Source organism: Schistocerca cancellata, chromosome 11 (assembly GCF_023864275.1).
Source record: "Schistocerca cancellata isolate TAMUIC-IGC-003103 chromosome 11, iqSchCanc2.1, whole genome shotgun sequence".
Taxonomy (NCBI): domain Eukaryota; kingdom Metazoa; phylum Arthropoda; class Insecta; order Orthoptera; family Acrididae; genus Schistocerca; species Schistocerca cancellata.
In genome coordinates this window covers 72,883,269-72,902,613 of record NC_064636.1, presented here as the reverse complement: position 1 = coordinate 72,902,613, position 19,345 = coordinate 72,883,269, and the positions used below count along the sequence as shown (strand labels likewise).

General features: G+C 45.7%; 1 protein-coding gene across 1 annotated transcript in view; it reads right to left on the bottom strand.

The window, feature by feature from the left end:
* LOC126108477 (growth factor receptor-bound protein 14-like) overlaps positions 1-19,345 on the bottom strand; it is a 797,866-nt gene that overhangs the window by 321,681 nt on the left and 456,840 nt on the right. The window contains exon 7 of the mRNA XM_049913727.1: positions 11,385-11,429. Within this exon, the coding sequence (XP_049769684.1) occupies positions 11,385-11,429 (45 nt within the window). The remainder of the gene's footprint in view (positions 1-11,384; positions 11,430-19,345) is intronic.

The following is a 19,345-nucleotide window of genomic DNA, read 5'->3' as shown; positions in this document are numbered from 1 at the left end:
GCCACACAACGTGGCACAACACAAAACTGGCGCTAATAGCATAGTCACATGGGAACACACACGACACAGATATCTAAGTCCACGGTATTGGTGATAAGTTGAGAAATCCGTCGCGAAACACACAAAACGCCACTGTTTCCTGCGCATGTACTCCGAAATCAATATGCCGGCCGGAGTGGCCGAGCGGTTCTAGGCGCTCCAGTCTGGAACCGCGCGGCCGCTACCGTCACAGGTTCGATCCTGCCTCGGGCATGGGCGCGTGTGATGTCCTTAGGTTAGTTAGGTTTAAGTAATTCTAAGTTATAGGGGACGGCCTCAGAAGTTAAGTCCCATAGTGCTCAGAGCCATTTGAACCATTTGAAGCGAAATCAATATGGGATATGATCACCGTGCACACGTACACAGGCCGCACAACGGGTTGGCACACTCTGGATCAGGTGGTCGAGCAGCTGCTGGGGTATAGTCTACCATTCTTGCACCAGTGCCTGTCGGAGCTCCTGAAGTGTCGTAGGGGTTTGAAGACGTGCAGCGATACGTCGACCGAGAGCATCCCAGACGTGCTCGATGGGGTTTAGGTCTGGAGAACAGGAAGGCCACTACATTTGCGTGATATCTTCTGTTTACTTCTCCACGATGGCAGCTCGGTGGGGCCGTGCGTTATCATCCACCAGGAGGAAAGTGGGACCCACTGCACCCCTGAAAAGACTGACATACTGGTGCAAAATGACCTGTTACTGTTCCTTTCTCAAAGATATGCAGGCGTGTACGTGCACCAATCATAATCCCACTCCACACCATCAAACCACGACCACCATACAGGTCCCTTTTAAGTACATTAAGGGGTTGGTATCTGGTTCCTTGTTCACGCCAGATGAAAATCCATCGAGAATCACTGTTCAGACTATACTTGGACCCGTCCGTGAACATAACCTGGGACCACTGTTCCAATGGCCGTGTACTGTGTTCTTGACACCAGGCTTTACGGGCTCTCCTGTAACCAGGGGTCAGTGGAATGCACCTTGTAGCTCTCCGGGTGAATAAACCGTGTCTGTTCAGTCGTCTGTAGACTGTGTGTCTGGAGACAACTGTTCCAGTGGCTGCGGTAAGGTCCCGAGCGAGGCTACCTGCAGTACTCTGTGGCCGTCTGCGGGCACTGATGGTGAGATATCGGCCTTCTTGTGGTGTTGTACACTGTGGACGTCCAGTACTGTAGCGCCTGGACACGTTCCCTGTCTGCTGGAATCGTTGCCATAATCTTGAGATCACACTTTGTGGCACACGGAGGGCCCGTGCTACGACCTGCTGTGTTTGACCAGCCTCCAGTCGCCCTAGTATTCTACCCCTCATAACGTTATCAATATGTGTTCTTTGAGCCATCCTTAATAGTTTTCAATGATATTAGGTTGCACTCTTTTTATACAGGGACAACGTTTCTAACATCTTGTAGTAATGACCTTTGCGTCATATTTTTTCCATTAATGATACATGCTTTCATACAATGTACTTCATCATCATTCTGTTTATCACGAGTTTTAACTTTATTATTCATTCTTGGCAACTTTTATTTTAAATCACCAGTTTTACTTGAATGGCCCCTGGAAAGGTACGTAGATCCAGAGTACCCTGTTAGTCTCCCACTTCCCCTACGTTTCCCCTTCCCTCTCATACACCCTCTCTACCATATCCCGACGGCCGAAGTGGCCGAGCGGTTCTAAGCGCTACAGTCTGGAACCGCGCGACCGCTACGATCGCAGGTTCCAAGGTTACTATATAATAAGGTTGGGCAGTAAGCGCTCTGCTCTGCCATTGGCTGGCCTAGTGACGTCAGCGTGGAAGCAAGCGCTCGCAAGCAGACGACACGGCATGCGCGTTTACGTCAAGTTTTTGGCGGAAGATTATGTTTATACCAGAACTGAGATGTCTAAACTGCTTTTCTGCTGCTAAAATATTACAGTTAAAACTGACGAGTTATATTCTTTCGCAGCTTATGCCTCACACATCGGTAAAATGTCAGATCACAACCACACTGACACACACTTGAAATTCGAAACCTCGCCTCAAATAAATCAGAAACTATTCATTTAATCGCATTGAAATGAATTTACTTAAGAGCTCGAAGTTGCACACACTTGTTTGTAAGAACAGTATTCCTTCTTTCTAAAGCCGCTATTAGTATTCATCAAAGTAACTTTATCTGTGTCTGAAAAAAAAAAACTGTCATCTGTACATGTGCTCTTATTATGATGTTTCTTATTTGGTGACAGCTTTTCCAGAGATCTCTTATGTAGTTCTCGTTTCTCATATCGTTTGGTTCTGTCTTCTGTTGCGGGTGACACATTGACAGTCGCACTACTGCACGGCAAATTGCACGAAGGATCTGCATCTGGCTTGAGCATTCTTTTTCGGGGCAAATTAAGCAATTCAGACTGAAAATCCCTTAAGTAATCTGTTTCTGCGAAATGGCGAGAACATATTCTTGCATGCGCAACATTTACACTGTCTTTCCTACAACATTTCGGCAACCACAGTTTTTGTAATGTTTTATTACGCGGGAAACTGTATACATTATGTCAGTTCCCTTTGTGCTCCAGTTGTAGGAAAAACAGCCAGTTACAGCACAGCCTGGCATTGTAAAAATTAATCTTCTCACTCACTTGTAGATTCTCCAATAAGAATTTCACAGGACGAACCATAAACTATAGAGCTGGCGAACACAATGTTGATTCCGCTGTCCACTATCGCCAACTATTTCAGTTCCGAATCAAATATCAATTACAGCAAAAACCGTTAGCACTCCCGAATTCCGAATGTTTCCGCTGTTGACTGAGTACCTCAGAAGAAAGAACTCAATCAAAATACTCCTTCAAACACAAAACAACACAAGAAAAACAATCACACACAATTCGAACTGTGTACTGTTTGGCACAGCTGCTTCCACCTTGGCACAGCTGCTTCCACCGTGACGTCATGCGCACAACTGAGAAAACACGTTGCTTTCTGCGCCCCCCTGGCAGGTTCGAATCCTGCCTCGGGCATGGATGTGTGTGACGTCCTTAGGTTAGTTACGTTTAAGTAGAACTGTTCTAGGGGACTGATGACCTCAGAAGTTAAGTCCCATAGTACTCAGAGACATTTGAACCATTTTTGTTGTAAGCGCGTATGCCGCTTATGCTTACTACATCGGTCGTCCACCGTCCTCATAGAATGACCAACAGATGATTAACCACAACTGATAGGAATACCACAGACATCTGCCTTGCACAAATCAAGATCATCCTTTGCAGATCCTAAAATCCCCCTAATTTTTGATGGTCGAAAAACACATTTCCCATCATACACACCATAAAAGTTTGGCTTCACCCCGGTTCCCAGAACTGAAGATAGACGTTGACTGTGGAGACTGTATCACAGACACAGTCTCTTTGACTTTTCAGAGATGTCACTAAATCCGCCCGAAGATGTAAACAACCATGCATGGGCAGCGCCTATTAGACGGAGGGAGTCCGACAGCCGATCAGTTCCAGTCATTCCACCTGGAAGGAGGTACACGGCTCGTGTTGTCTCTAGTTCAACCATGCCTAGAAGGTCAACACCGCGGTTCGATCGCGTACGCATCGCTACTTTGTGTGAGGAGGGACTGTCAACAAAAGAAGTGTTCATGCGTCTAATGTTCGGACATGGAGGAGATACAGAGAGACAGGAACTGTCGATGACATGCCTCGCTCAGGCCGCCCAAGGGCTGCTACTGCAGTGGATGACCGCTACCTACGGATTATGGCTCGGAGGAACCCCGACAGCGACGCCGCCATGTTGAATAATGCTTTTGATGCAAACACAGGTGGTCGTGTTATGACTCAAACTGTGCGCAATAGGCTGCACGATGCGCAACTTCACTTCCGACGTCCGTGGAGGGGTCCATCTCTGCAACCACGACACCGTGCAGCGCGGTACAGATGGGCCCAACAACATGCCGAATGGAGCGCTCAGGATTGGCATCACGTTCTCTTCACCGATAAGTGTCGCATGTGCCTTCAACCAGTCGGAGACGTGTTTGCAGGCAACCCGGTCAGGCTGAACGCCTAAGACACACTGTCCAGCGACTGCAGCAAGGTGGAGGTTCCCTGCTGTTTTGGGGTGGCATTATGTGGGGCCGACGTACGCCGCTGGTGGTCATGGCAGGCGCCGTAACGTCTGTACGATACGTGAATGCCATCCTCCGACAAGATAGTGCAAACATATCGGCAGAATATTGGCGAGGCATTTCTCTTCATGGACGGACAATTCGTGCCCCCCCACGTGCATATTTTGTGAATGACTTCCTTCAGGATAACGACATCGCTCGACTAGAATGGCCAACATGTTCTACAGACATGAACCCTATCTAATATGCCTGTTTATGGACGACGTGAGCCATCAACCACTCTGAGGGTTCCACGCCGAATCGCCATTGAGGAGTGGGACAATCTGGACCAACAGTGCCTTGATGAACTGGTGGATAGTATGCCCCGATGAACAAGGCATGCATCAGTACAGGAGGACGTGCTACTGGGTATTAAGGCTACCGGTGTGTACAGCAATCTGGACCACCACTTTTGAAGATCTCGCTGTATGGTGGTACAACATGAAATGTGTGGTTTTCATAAGCAATAATAATGGCGGAGAAAATGTTTATGTTGCTCTATTCCAATTTTCTGTACAGGTTGTGGAACTCTCAGAACCGAGGTGACGCAAAACTTTTTTTTATGTATGCATTGCCGCAAAATACGACGGAACTCATGGGAAATACTAGCTGCGTCGTGATATAAGCCGCACTTGGGTATTATCATCCCTGACCCGGTACCCGTTGGTCGATAGTGCAACCCACGTCAGATCTATCATACACTATATCCATGCTGAGGAAAGGTGACTTCGAGATGGGCGAACTCAGCTGGAAAACTCTCAAGGTCCGAAATGAGATGAACCAAGATACGGAGTACATTTTCACGTTGAGCCAGATGGTGACAATTATCAGACCGGAGTTACAATTCAGCGTCAGTAAGCTTCCTGCATCTGGTATTTCGCAACGTACCAACCACCTTCTTCCTGAGCGACATATCAAGGAAGGGAAGGTAACCACCGTTTTCTACCTCCGTCGTGAAGCAAATATTCGGGTAGAATGGATTCAGGTGTTGTAAAAAGGCGGTAAATTCTCACTGCCACGAGGCCAAACAACAAAAGCATCTTCATTTGTGTGGCCCCATTGTCCGTAGTTGCTTTCCGGTTCTTGAGGGTGTTTCCGTTCTGTCGTTGCAACTACGAAAAATGCGTCTTTTTTTCACCAGCCGCGTTTCGCTTATTGAGATAAAGCATCGTCAGTGCTCTCGAATTAAGTTATTTACATTTTGATTTGTTTTAATGGATCAAATGGCTCTAAGCACTATAGAACTTAACATCTGAGGTCATCAGTCCCCTAGAACTTAGAACTACTTAAACCTAAGTAACCTAAGGACATCACAGACATCCATACCCGAGGCAGGATTCGAACCTGCGACTGTAGCAGCCGCGTGGTTCCGGAATGAAGCGCCTAGAACCGCTCGGCCACAGCGACCGGCGATTTGTTTTACGATCGAAAAACAGTTCGGTAACAATGTGTTGGTTTTTACGTAGTAAGTAAGTAAAACTGAATTACTTACATTTTGATTTTCTTTAAGAACGGAAAATAGTTCGCTAACAATATGTTCGTTTCTACTTACTAGTAAAGACTGAAAAACAGTTCGGTTGCAACATGTTGGTTTTTACTCAGTGAGGAAAAACCAGCATATTGTTATCGAACTGTTTTTCAATTTTGAAACAAATCAAAATGTAAATAACTTAATGACAGACCACTGATGATGCTTTTACCCCAATAAAGAAAACGCGTGCGGTTAAAAAAAAAGGATATTTTGTAGTTACAACGACGTAACTAAAATATCCTGAAGAACAAAAGTATCCTCTACATATCTGAGAAAGAAGTCAGCAGCTGTCGAAAACGACACGCGACCGCGTCCCCGTAAGTTTTTCGAACAGTTTCGCAAGATCTCTGTTTCCGGAATCTTAACAATCACTGCTTGACGCATGGGAAATTAGCACAATGTACTCGCATTCGGGAGGACGACGGTTCAAACCCGCGTCCGTCCATCCTGATTTCCCTACAAAGCTTCGGGCAAATGCCGGGATGGTTCCTTCTAAAGGGTACGGCCGACTTCCTTCCCTAATTCGATGGGGCCGATGACCTCGCTGTTTTGTCCCCTTCCCCCAAATCAACCATCCAACGCCGGCCGCTGTGGCCAAGCGGTTCTAGGCGCTTCAGTACGGAACCGCGCTGCTGCTACGGTCACAGGTTCAATCTTGCCTCGGGCATGGATGTGTGTGATGTCCTTAGGTTAGTCAGGTTTAAGTAGTTCTAAGTACTACGGGACTGATGACCTCAGATGTTAAGTCCCTGCCGGCCGGTGTGGCCGAGCGGTTCTAGGCGGTTCAGTCTGGAACCGCGCGACCGCTACGTTCGCAGGTTGGAATCCTGCCTCGGGCATGGATGTGTATGATGTCCTTAGGTTAGTTAGGTTTAAGTAGTTCTAAGTTCTAGGGGACTGATGACCTCAGATGTTAAGTCCCTGCCGGCCGGTGTGGCCGAGCGGTTCTAGGCGGTTCAGTCTGGAACCGCGCGACCGCTACGTTCGCAGGTTGGAATCCTGCCTCGGGCATGGATGTGTGTGATGTCCTTAGGTTAGTTAGGTTTAAGTAGTGCTAAGTCTAGGTGACTGATGACTTCAGATGTTAAGTCCCATAGTGCTCAGAGCCATTTGAACCATTTTTTTTTCCAACCAACCAACCAACGTATGCGATAGAAGAGAATGTTAAACCTTTCATAATTATTCTACTTAAAAAAATATTTAAAAAAAATAAAATCGGAAGTAACAAATTTCAGTTTTTTTGTCATTCATTCGATGACTAGTTTCCGGCCGGGAGCCATTTTAGAATTATCGTAACAGAATCAAAAATGTTATTTGCGAACTTGCAAAAACCATGTCAAAAACGTGCACGCGAACAGCGGAAACAGATATTTTTGACACGGTTTCTAAATTTTAGGAAATATCATTTTTTTACTATGTTAATATGGTTTGAAAATAGGTTCAAATGGCTCTGAGCACTATGGGACTTAACAGCTGTGATCATCAGTCCCCTAGAACTTAGAACTACTTAAACCTAACTAACCTAAGGACATCACACACAACCATGCCCGAGGCAGGATTCGAACCTACGACCGTAGCGGTCGCGTAGGTCCAGACTGTAGCGCCTAGAACCGGTTGGCCACCTCGGTCGGCTGAAAATAGGTCCCGGCCCATAACTAGTCATCGAGTGAATGACAAAAAAACAAAAAAATTGAGAATTTTGTAACTCTGGACTGGTTTCTTCGTTGTACTGATTAACAGAAGTTGTCCGCCCACAGCTATCCCAGCATGCTGGAAGTTGGTATTTTCGCTCTATTTCGCGGGAAGTTGTCCTGGGAGGCAGAGAGACGGAAGGAAACTGTTGCCCGAGATGGCATCAGAAGGAAGCCGAAAGCAGAAATCCGGAAGGAGAAATCGAAACGGCCTCGATCGACGTCGGCGGAACGGCCGCGCCTTCAATAGCGTTGTTTACCACCGGCGGGTCCCGCGCCCCGACGCCGGAGCGGGCAAACAGGGTAATTTGCGTTCCGCCCCATCAGAGATTACGTCCCGGGGGAGGGGGCGGGGGAGATGAGGGGTGGGTGGCGATTTGCGGGGGCGGAGGAGCTAAGAGGCGTGGGGTGCGGCGGGTGCTGTAGCAAGGGGAGGTACGGCCAATGGAGTACAGTGCCGGGGGCGTGTCTGCTGGGTTACTAGGTCACCGCCGAGAAAAGGGGGCGTGGTCACGGGGCTGGTGGTGCCTAAAAGCCACGCCCACCACTGTGGCTACGAGCGCAGGTGGGCGGTGCCGGGGAATCCCCCCGAATGAAAGAGGGGGGCGTGGTCTGCACTTGTACAGTGGGAAGGTGGAGACAGGAGAAGCAGTGTTTTTTTTTAAGCATTTTCGAAGAACGGATTCTAGGAATTTCTGGCCTGAATGAACTTTGACTGGCGCCTCTAGGTGATGGATGGCCGTCGTTAACGTAATATTTTGCGGTTCCCCTGGAGAAAAAGCCCCATCGGTGCGTTCTCTTATGACTACCGCGGCTGTGGAATAACAGGCACTAGGTAATTATCAGAAACCTCACAACTTCCCCCCACCCCAGCCCAATTAGTTAAAGAATCGACCTCCCATGTGGAAAATGTATTCAAACGTCTGATTACATTACAAATGAGTTAATGTTAGATAGTTTCATGTTCCATGGATCATTTCGCACGGTAACTCATAATGATGTGGAACGACTCGCTTGCTCCAAATTAATTTATACATACGGTTCATGCTGAACATTTCTAAGTTCTTGTAAGTTATATAGATGTGAATCAGTAGTTTCTAGCTTTTAGAGCTTCCAAAAACAGAAATTGTTCTATGAAACAGAAGGAGCTGCCAAAGAGAAACTTTCTCAGTTTGTTTTCGATTTTTCCTTTTTCTACCTGCCAGACATTTTATATCACTGATAAGTTATCAGAAATTGTTGTCGCATATGAAGAATGCTGCGACAAAAATTGTTCATACCCTTTCTTGAGCTCAAGACAACCTTAATGTAGAGTAATGGGAGGCATCTTTCCTTCTGCTATTGTAGGAAATATACTACGAATCAGTAGCCAAAATGCCAAACTCCTTAAACATAATTACGTCTACAAGGTGGTCGTGAGTGATCACCACATATTATCGTTACAGCACGTTTTTGAACAATGAAGACGTCCAAGAAGATAATTCCTTTTTTTTTTTTTTAGTTTACTGATTTTGAGCAGCAAGGGACGATCTGTCATTATATACGAGGTGCGACAATAAAGTGATGAGACTGATTTTCTTTGCAAGATGTAGCAACCCTGCAGGCTTCTATAGGCACAATATCTTTGACCTCGGTCTATAAGCTGCTTCTAGTCCAAGCGGCTAATTGATGCAGCTGCTCAGTCGTGGGTTGTGCTGTAATAAGTTAACTCTTGTGTCTCTCGTCAAGGAAATGGAACCGCATAATATTGCGCAAAGGTATCCCTTTCTTTTTGCGTTAAATTGGGTGAAAACGCGACGACAACTTACGTTAAGCTTCAGAAGGCTTTTGCAGAGGAGGTTATGTCAAGAACTCAAGTTTTTTGTTGTCATAGAATGTTTAGCGAAGGCAGAACGAATGTTGAAGACCGCAGTGGGCGACCATCAATTTCACGGACAGATGTCAACTTGGCCATGGTGCGTGAACTCGTACGATCTGATCGAAGATTATCCGTGAAAATTATTGCAGAAGAACTGAACATCAATCGAGAAACAGTTCGTCTAGTAATAACTGAACATCTTGATATGAGAAAGATTTGTGCTAAAATGGTCCCCAAAAATCTCACACCACAACAGCGAGAAACACGGAAAAATAATGGAGCCTATCTGTTACAGCAAGCGGAAATCAATCCAGAATTGTTGATCCGTGTTATCACCGGTGATGAAAGTTGATTTATTCAGTACAAGCCAGAGAGAAAAGGCCAAAGTTCGCAATGGTGCTCAAAGGGATCACACAGACCAAAAAAATCTCGCACGTCAAAGTCAAAAGTGAAATGCATGCTTGTGTGCTTTTTCGATTCAAAGGGAATTGTTCACAAAGAGTGGGTGCCTCCTAGACAAACAGTTAACCAATATTACCACAAAGAAATTTTAGAAAGAGTTCTTCGTGTCCTTGCCAACACTGCTGGTAATTGGATTCTGCGTCAGGATAATGCGCCATCCCATACTGCTCTGTCAGTACAGCAATTTTTAACCTCAAAACAAATGTCAGTACTACCACAGACATCTTATTCACCAGATATTGCTTCGTGCGACTTTTTTCTATTTCCAAGAGTCAAAACGGTCGTCAAGGGACACCGTTTTCAAACAACACAAGATGTCCAAAAAGCTGTGACGAGGGTCTTGGGAACCGCGCGACCGCTACGGTCGCAGGTTCGAATCCTGCCTCGGGCTTGGATGTGTGTGATGTCCTTAGGTTAGTTAGGTTTAAGTAGATCTAAGTTTAGGGGACTGGTGACCTCAGATGTTACGTCTCATAGTGCTCAGAGCCATTTCTGAGTGTCTTGGAGGATATTACAGAAGATGAGTTCCAGAAATGTCACCATCAATGGCAGAAGCGCTGGAAAAAGTGTGTGCAATCAGAATGGAACTTCTTTGAAGGAGACAACACTAAACTTGACTAAAAAGGTAAGCAACATTTTTTTTCAGATCGGTCTCATTACTTTACTGTCGCACGTCGTATATCTTCTCTGATATTATTTCACGTCGTTCGGTTCATTTTCAAAGACGTTTTCTCTCCATTCCCTCAACCACCGTTATCCCAACGACAACACATATTCCAAATACTGTTTTTATTTTATACCAACGACAACACTTATTCCAAATACTGTCATTATTTAAAACTTTGGAATAGCGGAATAGCGGAAGTTTCGCACGGGTCCCCTCATGTTATTACTACTCAGAATAAGCAATTACAATGGTATTGACAAGTCGAAAGGATGCAAGAATTAAGGCTCCGAAACGTAAATTGTGCTCTTTTCTTGACTTCACTGTATTTCGATGTAACTATTTCTGTTAACCCAAGCCGAGTTTGAAAAATGTCTTTGTTCGAAACCAGTCGCTTACTAAAGAAAGTCACTTGTGAAATTTATCACAGCTGTGGAGTGCAACAGACAGAAAATATTTGCAAATCGTTACACTTCACACATTTCTGTCATTCAAATGGAAACGCAGTAGCTCTCAGAAAGGATTTCATGTAGACATGAAAAGAGCTGTGGAAGTACGCATTCTATCTGTAAAATATGTATCAATCTGGCTTCTCCATTTGCATACTACTGGAATTTTCACGGATTACGTAGGACAAAAAACAGAAGTTGATAGGGGGAATTAGGATGGAGATAGAGAAAAACGTATGTATTGTGTTAGTGGTATATTTAACCTTGTGTACGTATTGTCCGCAGGTGTGACCCACCTGATAATGAACAAAAGTCTGAAAGTGCAATAGGGGATTCCTAACAGACGTACAGTCCATGGCGAAAATGGAAGTCTTTCGAAGAATGTTACGGGACAGTGAAGCCACAGCAAATACAACTGTGGCAGATAGCTGAGACTGGAGCAGGCATTGAATTACAACATGCTCGTCTTGTTCAACTGCTGTACTCTAAAGGAGAACATGAGACCGCCGATGGGTACAACGTAGGTCGGCAAAGGGCGCATTGTCTTACCTTGTTGCTGTCCTTGCTCCGAAGGTACTTGGCGATGGTCTGCACCTGTAAAAGACAAACCAATCGGTTATGTCGAATAAGAGCAGAGGAAAGGAAATGACGACAGCACATAACTTTAAATACGGGATGACAATTATTGAACTTATGAATGGTGGGATCCATCTGGTTCCCAAGTCGCGCATGCGACCGTCAACCTCAAAATTAGCAAATATGCAGTAACCTGAAAATTACCGAACTATCGGTTTAATAAGACATAGCTGCAAAATATTAACGCGAATTCTTTGCAGACGAATGGAAAAACTGATAGAAGCCGACCTCGGGGAAGATCAGTTTGAATTCCGCACAAATGTTGGAACACGCGAGGCAATACTGACCCTACGACTTATCTTAGAAGAAAGATTAAGGAAAGGAAAACCTACGTTTCTAGCACTTGTAGACTTAGAGAAAGCTTTTGTCAATGTTGATTGGAATACTCTCTTTCAAATTCTGAAGGTGGGAGGGGTAAAATACAGGGAGCGAAAGGCTATTTACAATTTGTATAGAAACCAGATGGCAGTTATAAGAGTCGGGGGTATGGAAGGGAAGCAGTGGTTGGGAAGGGAGTGAGACAGGGTTGTAGCCTTTCCCCGATGTTATTCGATCTGTATATTGAGCAAGCAATAAAGGAAACAAAAGAAAAATTCGGAGTAGGTATTAAAATCCATGGAGAAGAAATAAAAGCTTTGAGGTTCGCCGACGACATTGTAATTCTGTCAGAGACAGCAAAGAACTTGGAAGAGCAGTTGAACGGAATGGACAGTGTCTTGAAAGGAGGGTATAAGATGAACATCAGCAAAAGCAAAACGAGGATAGTGGAATATAGTCGAATTAAGTCGGATGATGCTGAGGGAATTAGATTAGGAAATGAGACACTTAAAGTAGTAAAGGAGTTTTGCTATTTGGGGAGCAAACTAACTGATGATGGTCGAAGTAGAGAGGATATAAAATGTAGACTGGCAATGGCAAAGAAAGCGTTTCTGAAGAAGAGAAATTTGTTAACATCAAGTACAGATTTAAATATCAGGAGTTGTTTCTGAAAGTATTTGTATGGAGTGTAGCCATGTATGGAAGTGAAACGTGGACGATAAATAGTTTAGACAAGAAGAGAATAGAAGCTTTCGAAATGTGGTGCTACAGAAGAATGCTGACGATTAGATGGGTGGATCACATAACTAATGAGGAGGTATTGAATAGAATTGGGGACAAGAGAAGCTTGTACCATAACTTGACCAGAAGAAGGGATCGGTTGGTAGGATATGTTCTGAGACATCGAGGGATCACCAATTTAGTATTGGAGGGCAGTGTGGAGGGTAAAAATCGTAGAGGGAGACCTAGAGATGAATCCACTAAGCAGATTCAGAAGGATGTAGGTTGCAGCAGGTACTGGGAGATGAAGAAGCTTGCACAGGATAGAGTAGCATGGAGAGCTGCATCAAACCAGTCTCAGGACTGAAGACCACAACAACAACAACAACAACAGTCGCAAAATCATGTTTTTTATTCACTTTTGCAAATCGATTTCAACTGATTAACAGCCATCATCGGTGCTACATACAAATACAAGAATAAAAATAATTAATAACAGTGACCAAATGAATAAATGTACATAAAGCCACGTAAACCAGATAAATGTATATAGACGCATTAAACCATCTAAAATGAACATAAAAACTTACTTCCAACTAATATCTGCCCTGTCTTAAGCAGAGATCAAAAATAAAGTGATACATCGAGAATTCACTACGACAACGAGAAACCATAAGGGGGCGCTGCAAAGCAAACCCACCCTCTATGCGAAAAGATACAGCTAAAATAAAAATGAGAAGAACAAATGAGATACAAAGTGAGGTAAAATATAATGATATAATACTAGAATATTTACATGAAATGGATATGTCACTAACTGTACGCTAGATGGATGCCAACACCGTTTTACGGTTTGGCGTTATGATTAACTTTTGCTCTTGGATAAAAATACGATAAATAATTAAAAATATTTTTAAAAATTATTTTTAAAATTTTTTCGATGGTGTGCTTTTCATCTATGTTTATTCCTTTTTATTAATTTGTACAATCGCCTTTTGGCGTATGTAATTGTACTATGCAGTTGACAAAATCTTTCTCAAAAGTTAATCATAATGCCAAACCGTAAATGACAATCCATTTCATGTAAATACTTTAGTATTATATTTTACCTCACTTTGTATGTCATTTCTTCTCCTCATTTTTATTTTAGCTGTCTCTTTTCGCATAGAGGGCGGGTTTGCTTTTCAGCGGCCCCTTATAGTTTCTCGTTGTCATAGTCAATTATCGATGTATCACTTATGTTTGACCTTTGCTTTAGACAGTATTACTACTCAGGGGTCATATTAGTCAGAAGGTAGGATTGTATGTTCATTTTAAATGGTTTAATGCGTCTATATACATTTCACTGGTTTACGTTTCTTTATGTAAATTTATTCATTTGGTCACTGTTATTAATTATTTTTATTCTTGTATTTGTAGCACCGATGATGGCTTTTAATCAGTTGAAATCGATTTGCAAAAGTGAATAAATAAAACTTGATTTTCCGACTGGTTACTGCATATTTGGTAATTTTAATTATTGAACTATATGAAATCAAACCGTAATAACTTTTAAACGGTCTAGATTAGGACGTTCAAACTGTACGTTTGGCCGCGGAGCATGATGGGAATTACACTCCTGGAAATTGAAATAAGAACACCGTGAATTCATTGTCCCAGGAAGGGGAAACTTTATTGACACATTCCTGGGGTCAGATACATCACATGATCACACTGACAGAACCACAGGCACATAGACACAGGCAACAGAGCATGCACAATGTCGGCACTAGTACAGTGTATATCCACCTTTCGCAGCAATGCAGGCTGCTATTCTCCCATGGAGACGATCGTAGAGATGCTGGATGTAGTCCTGTGGAACGGCTTGCCATGCCATTTCCACCTGGCGCCTCAGTTGGACCAGCGTTCGTGCTGGACGTGCAGACCGCGTGAGACGACGCTTCATCCAGTCCCAAACATGCTCAATGGGGGACAGATCCGGAGATCTTGCTGGCCAGGGTAGTTGACTTACACCTTCTAGAGCACGTTGGGTGGCACGGGATACATGCGGACGTGCATTGTCCTGTTGGAACAGCAAGTTCCCTTGCCGGTCTAGGAATGGTAGAACGATGGGTTCGATGACGGTTTGGATGTACCGTGCACTATTCAGTGTCCCCTCGACGATCACCAGTGGTGTACGGCCAGTGTAGGAGATTGCTCCCCACACCATGATGCCGGGTGTTGGCCCTGTGTGCCTCGGTCGTATGCAGTCCTGATTGTGGCGCTCACCTGCACGGCGCCAAACACGCATACGACCATCATTGGCACCAAGGCAGAAGCGACTCTCATCGCTGAAGACGACACGTCTCCATTCGTCCCTCCATTCACGCCTGTCGCGACACCACTGGAGGCGGGCTGCACGATGTTGGGGCGTGAGCGGAAGACGGCGTAACGGTGTGCGGGACCGTAGCCCAGCTTCATGGAGACGGTTGCGAATGGTCCTCGCCGATACCCCAGGAGCAACAGTGTCCCTAATTTGCTGGGAAGTGGCGGTGCGGTCCCCTACGGCACTGCGTAGGATCCTACGGTCTCGGCGTGCATCCGTGCGTCGCTGCGGTCCGGTCCCAGGTCGACGGGCACGTGCACCTTCCGCCGACCACTGGCGACAACATCGATGTACTGTGGAGACCTCACGCCCCACGTGTTGAGCAATTCGGCGGTACGTCCACCCGGCCTCCCGCATGCCGACTATACGCCCTCGCTCAAAGTCCGTCAACTGCACATACGGTTCACGTCCACGCTGTCGCGGCATGCTACCAGTGTTAAAGACTGCGATGGAGCTCCGTATGCCACGGCAAACTGGCTGACACTGACGGCGGCGGTGCACAAATGCTGCGCAGCTAGCGCCATTCGACGGCCAACACGGCGGTTCCTGGTGTGTCCGCTGCGCCGTGCGTGTGATCATTGCTTGTACAACCCTCTCGCAGTGTCCGGAGCAAGTATGGTGGGTCTGACACACCGGTGTCAATGTGTTTTTTTTTTTTTCAATTTCCAGGAGTGTAGTATGCTCATGCATGGTTTGGTTTGGCGACGAAGCGCACTTTCATTTGGATGGGTTCGTCAATAAGGAAAACTGGCGCATTTGGGGGACTGAGAATCCGTATTTCGCGATCGAGAACTCTCTTCAACCTCAACGGGTGACTGTGTGGTGTGCAGTGTCCAGTCACGGAATAATCGGTGCGATATTCCTCTATGGCACGGTGACTACCGAACGTTACGTGAAGGTTTTGGAAGATGATTCAAGTCAGTATGTGAAAGTAGGGGTTCGCTGACTAATGCTCTCTTTAAGGTATTAATATCTTTATCTGCGTTTTGGTGCCACATCCAGACGGTATTTTTACTAGTCAGTGAACACAGACGTCGCGTGGATGATAGCCCCACGATGCTAAATCTTTTGTAAAAATTACAAAGACCTATAAATGCCCTCAATTGTCTTTTTGTAGTGGGAGTTGCACATTCGGCTATAGCCGCGATTTTATCTGGGTCGCGGCGGATCCCGTCGGCAGAGATAAAATGCCCACATAAATCTGATGTGTTTGCGTCCGAATTGTGATTTTTGTAGGTTGACGGTTCCCCCAGCCTCTGCAAAGACGTAAAAAAAAGTCTGTTAAGGACCCAGTTATGTACCTCCCAGGACTTTACGACGATTAAAATGTCATCGACATATATTGTAACTCGTGTTTTTAAATCATCGGGTAATATACCTGATCAATCCTCTGATGAACGCAGCAGAACATACGTTTAACCCGAACGGAAGGCGGCGGAACTGGTAACATAACACAAGAACGCAGTATAGTGCCTGCAGGACTGATCGAGGGCTATCTGCAAAAAGCTCAATCGGAGATCGATCGATGATAATATTTTAACACCATGGAAGCGTCGGAGAAGCTCGTCCAGTTTTTCTGACCTGTCCGTTTACGGCATTATTACAGTATTTATTTGACGGGAGTGTAACACAAAACGGACAGAAATACTCCGCTTTGGCAGCACCAGTAAGGGCGAACTGTACGAGCTTCGTGTCGTCTCGATAGTACACTACTGGACATTAAAATTGCTACACAAGATGACGTGCTACAGACGTAAAATTTAACCGACAGGAAGAAGATGCTGTGATATGCAAATGATTAGCTTTTCAGAGCATTCACACAAGGTTGGCGCCGGTGTCGACACCTACAACGTGCTGACATGAGGAAAGTTTCCAACCGATATCTCATACACAAACAGCAGTTGACCGGCGTTGCCTCGTGAAACGTTGCTGTGATGCCTCGTGTTAGGAGGAGAAATGCGTACCATCACGTTTCCCACTTTGATAAAGGTCGGATTGTGGCCTACCGCGATTGCGGTTTATCGTATCGCGACATTGCTGCTCGCGTTACTCGAGATCCAATGACTGTTGCAGAATATGGAATCGGTGGGTTCAGGAGGATAATACGGAACGCCGTGCTGGATCCCAACGGCCTCGTATCACTAGCAGTCGAGATGACAGGCATCTTATCCGCACGGCTGTAACGGATCGTGAAGCCATGTCTTGATCCCCGAGTCAACAGATGGCGACGTTTGCAAGACAAGAACCATCTGCACGAACAGTTCGACGACGTTTGCAGCAGCACGGACTATCAGCTCGGAGACCGTGGCTGCGGTTACCCTTGACGCTGCATCACAGACAGGAGCGCCTGCGATGGTATACTGGACGACGAACCTGGGTGTACGAATGGCAAAACGGCAATTTTTCGGATGAATCCAGGTTCTGTTTACAGCGTCACGATGGTCGCATCCGTGTTTGGCGACATCGCGGTGAACGCACATTGGAAGCGTGTATTCGTCATCGCCATACTGGCGTATCACCCGGCGTGATGGTATGGGGTGCCATTGGTTACACGTCTCGTTCACCCCTTGTTCCCATTGACGGCACTTTGAACAGTGGACGTTACATTACAGATGTGTTACGACGCGTGGCTCTACCCTTCATTTGATCCCTGCGAAACCCTAGATTTCAGCAGGATAATGCACGACCGCATGTTGCAGGTCCTGTACGGGCCTTTCTGGATACAGAAAATGTTCGACTGCTGTCCTGGCCAGCACATTCTCCAGATCTCTTACCAATTGAAGACGTCTGGTTAATGGTGGCCGAGAAAACTGGCTCGTCACAATACGCCAGTCACTACTGTCGATGAACTGTGGTATCGTGTTGAAGCTGCATGGGCAGCTGTACTTGTACACGCCATTCGAGCTCTGACTCAATGCCCAAGCGTATCAAGGCCGTTATTACGGCGAGAGGTGGTTGTTCTGGGTACTGATTTCTCAGGATCTATGCACCCGAAATGCGTGAAAATGTTAGCACATGTAAGTTCTAGTATAATATATTTGCCCAATGAACACCCGTTAATCATACGTATTTCTTGTTGGTATAGCAATTTTAATGGCCAGTAGTGTACTTGTAACAGCTGTTTTATCAGGAATATTGGTTGGTCGCACAAGAACATTGCTATGTTATGTAGCAACGTTGCAGCAATGTTGACGGCAACACTAATGTGGCCGCACATTGCCGTAAAGTACGGTCAGTGTAAACGAAACCTAAGTTGCGCTATGAGCACCGTTATTCGAGTGCGCTGCGTTCCGTCTCCATGGCTGTCATGCCACTACTGAAGTTCCGACCCTTATTTAACTGACGCCGATTTGTGTTTCCCTCTTTAAAAACTGACGTGTCACCATAGCGTAATCGGAGGCTGGCTGGGAGTAGTAGTGACTTGCAGGACCGTCTTTGGGACGCCCGCTGCACGCCGCCGGCTGTGGAACACGCACGTGTGCGTGTGTTTCAGTGCGTGTCCGGGAATAGTCGGGCCTCCCACGCTTCCCAGCGCTGCCACAGGAGCGGCTCCCCGGTTATTCCTGCCGCTCCCTGCGCTATTCCGGGACACATCTGGAGACCCCACTGCAGGGTACGCCGGGCCAGCGAACAAAGTCTGCCTCAAGGTCACGTGTCACCACCACTGACACTGACGCTAACACTATCACCAACAGCACCACCACCACCATCACCATCACCATCACGACCACCACCATCATCATCATAATCACGACGTAACTCCGCAGAAGCACTTTATGCTGTGTCACAGAGAGTAATTTAGTACCACTCTATCACTTCCCCACTCTTCGAAAAAAACGACATTTTGTCAATAGAGTAAGTGATTATTTTGAAAAAATGTTTTTGTTTACTATGCGTACCGGTATGAAATGAACTTTTTTTTTTTTTTTTTTTTTTTTTTTGTGAAAACCGAGCGGGGTGGCGCAGTGGTTAGACACTGGACTCGCATTCGGGAGGACGACGGTTCAATCCCGCGTCCGGCCATCCTGATTTAGGTTTTCCGTGATTTCCCTAAATCACTCCAGGCAAATGCCGGGATGGTTCTTCTGAAAGGGCACGGCCGACTTCCTTCCCAGTCCTTCCCTAATCTGATGAGACCGATGACCACGCTGTCTGGTCTCCTTCCCCAAACTAACCAACCAACCTTTGTTGTGAAAATGAAACACTAATTTTGAGTTGAAAAGTAAAAACATTTTATTCAAAGTACTGACCATTGCTTTCTATACATTTTGACCACCTTTCTGGCCATTTGTGGACACAATAGATATGTTCGTCTTTTGAAGCAAACCAATCAGACACCCAATTTTCGAATTCTTCGTAGGAATAAAAGTGTTTCTCAGCCAATGCGTGTCCCATTGATGAAAACAAATGGCAGTCGGAAGGGGACAAGTCTGGTGAATACGGTGGGTGGGGTCGCAGCTCCCAGCCAAGT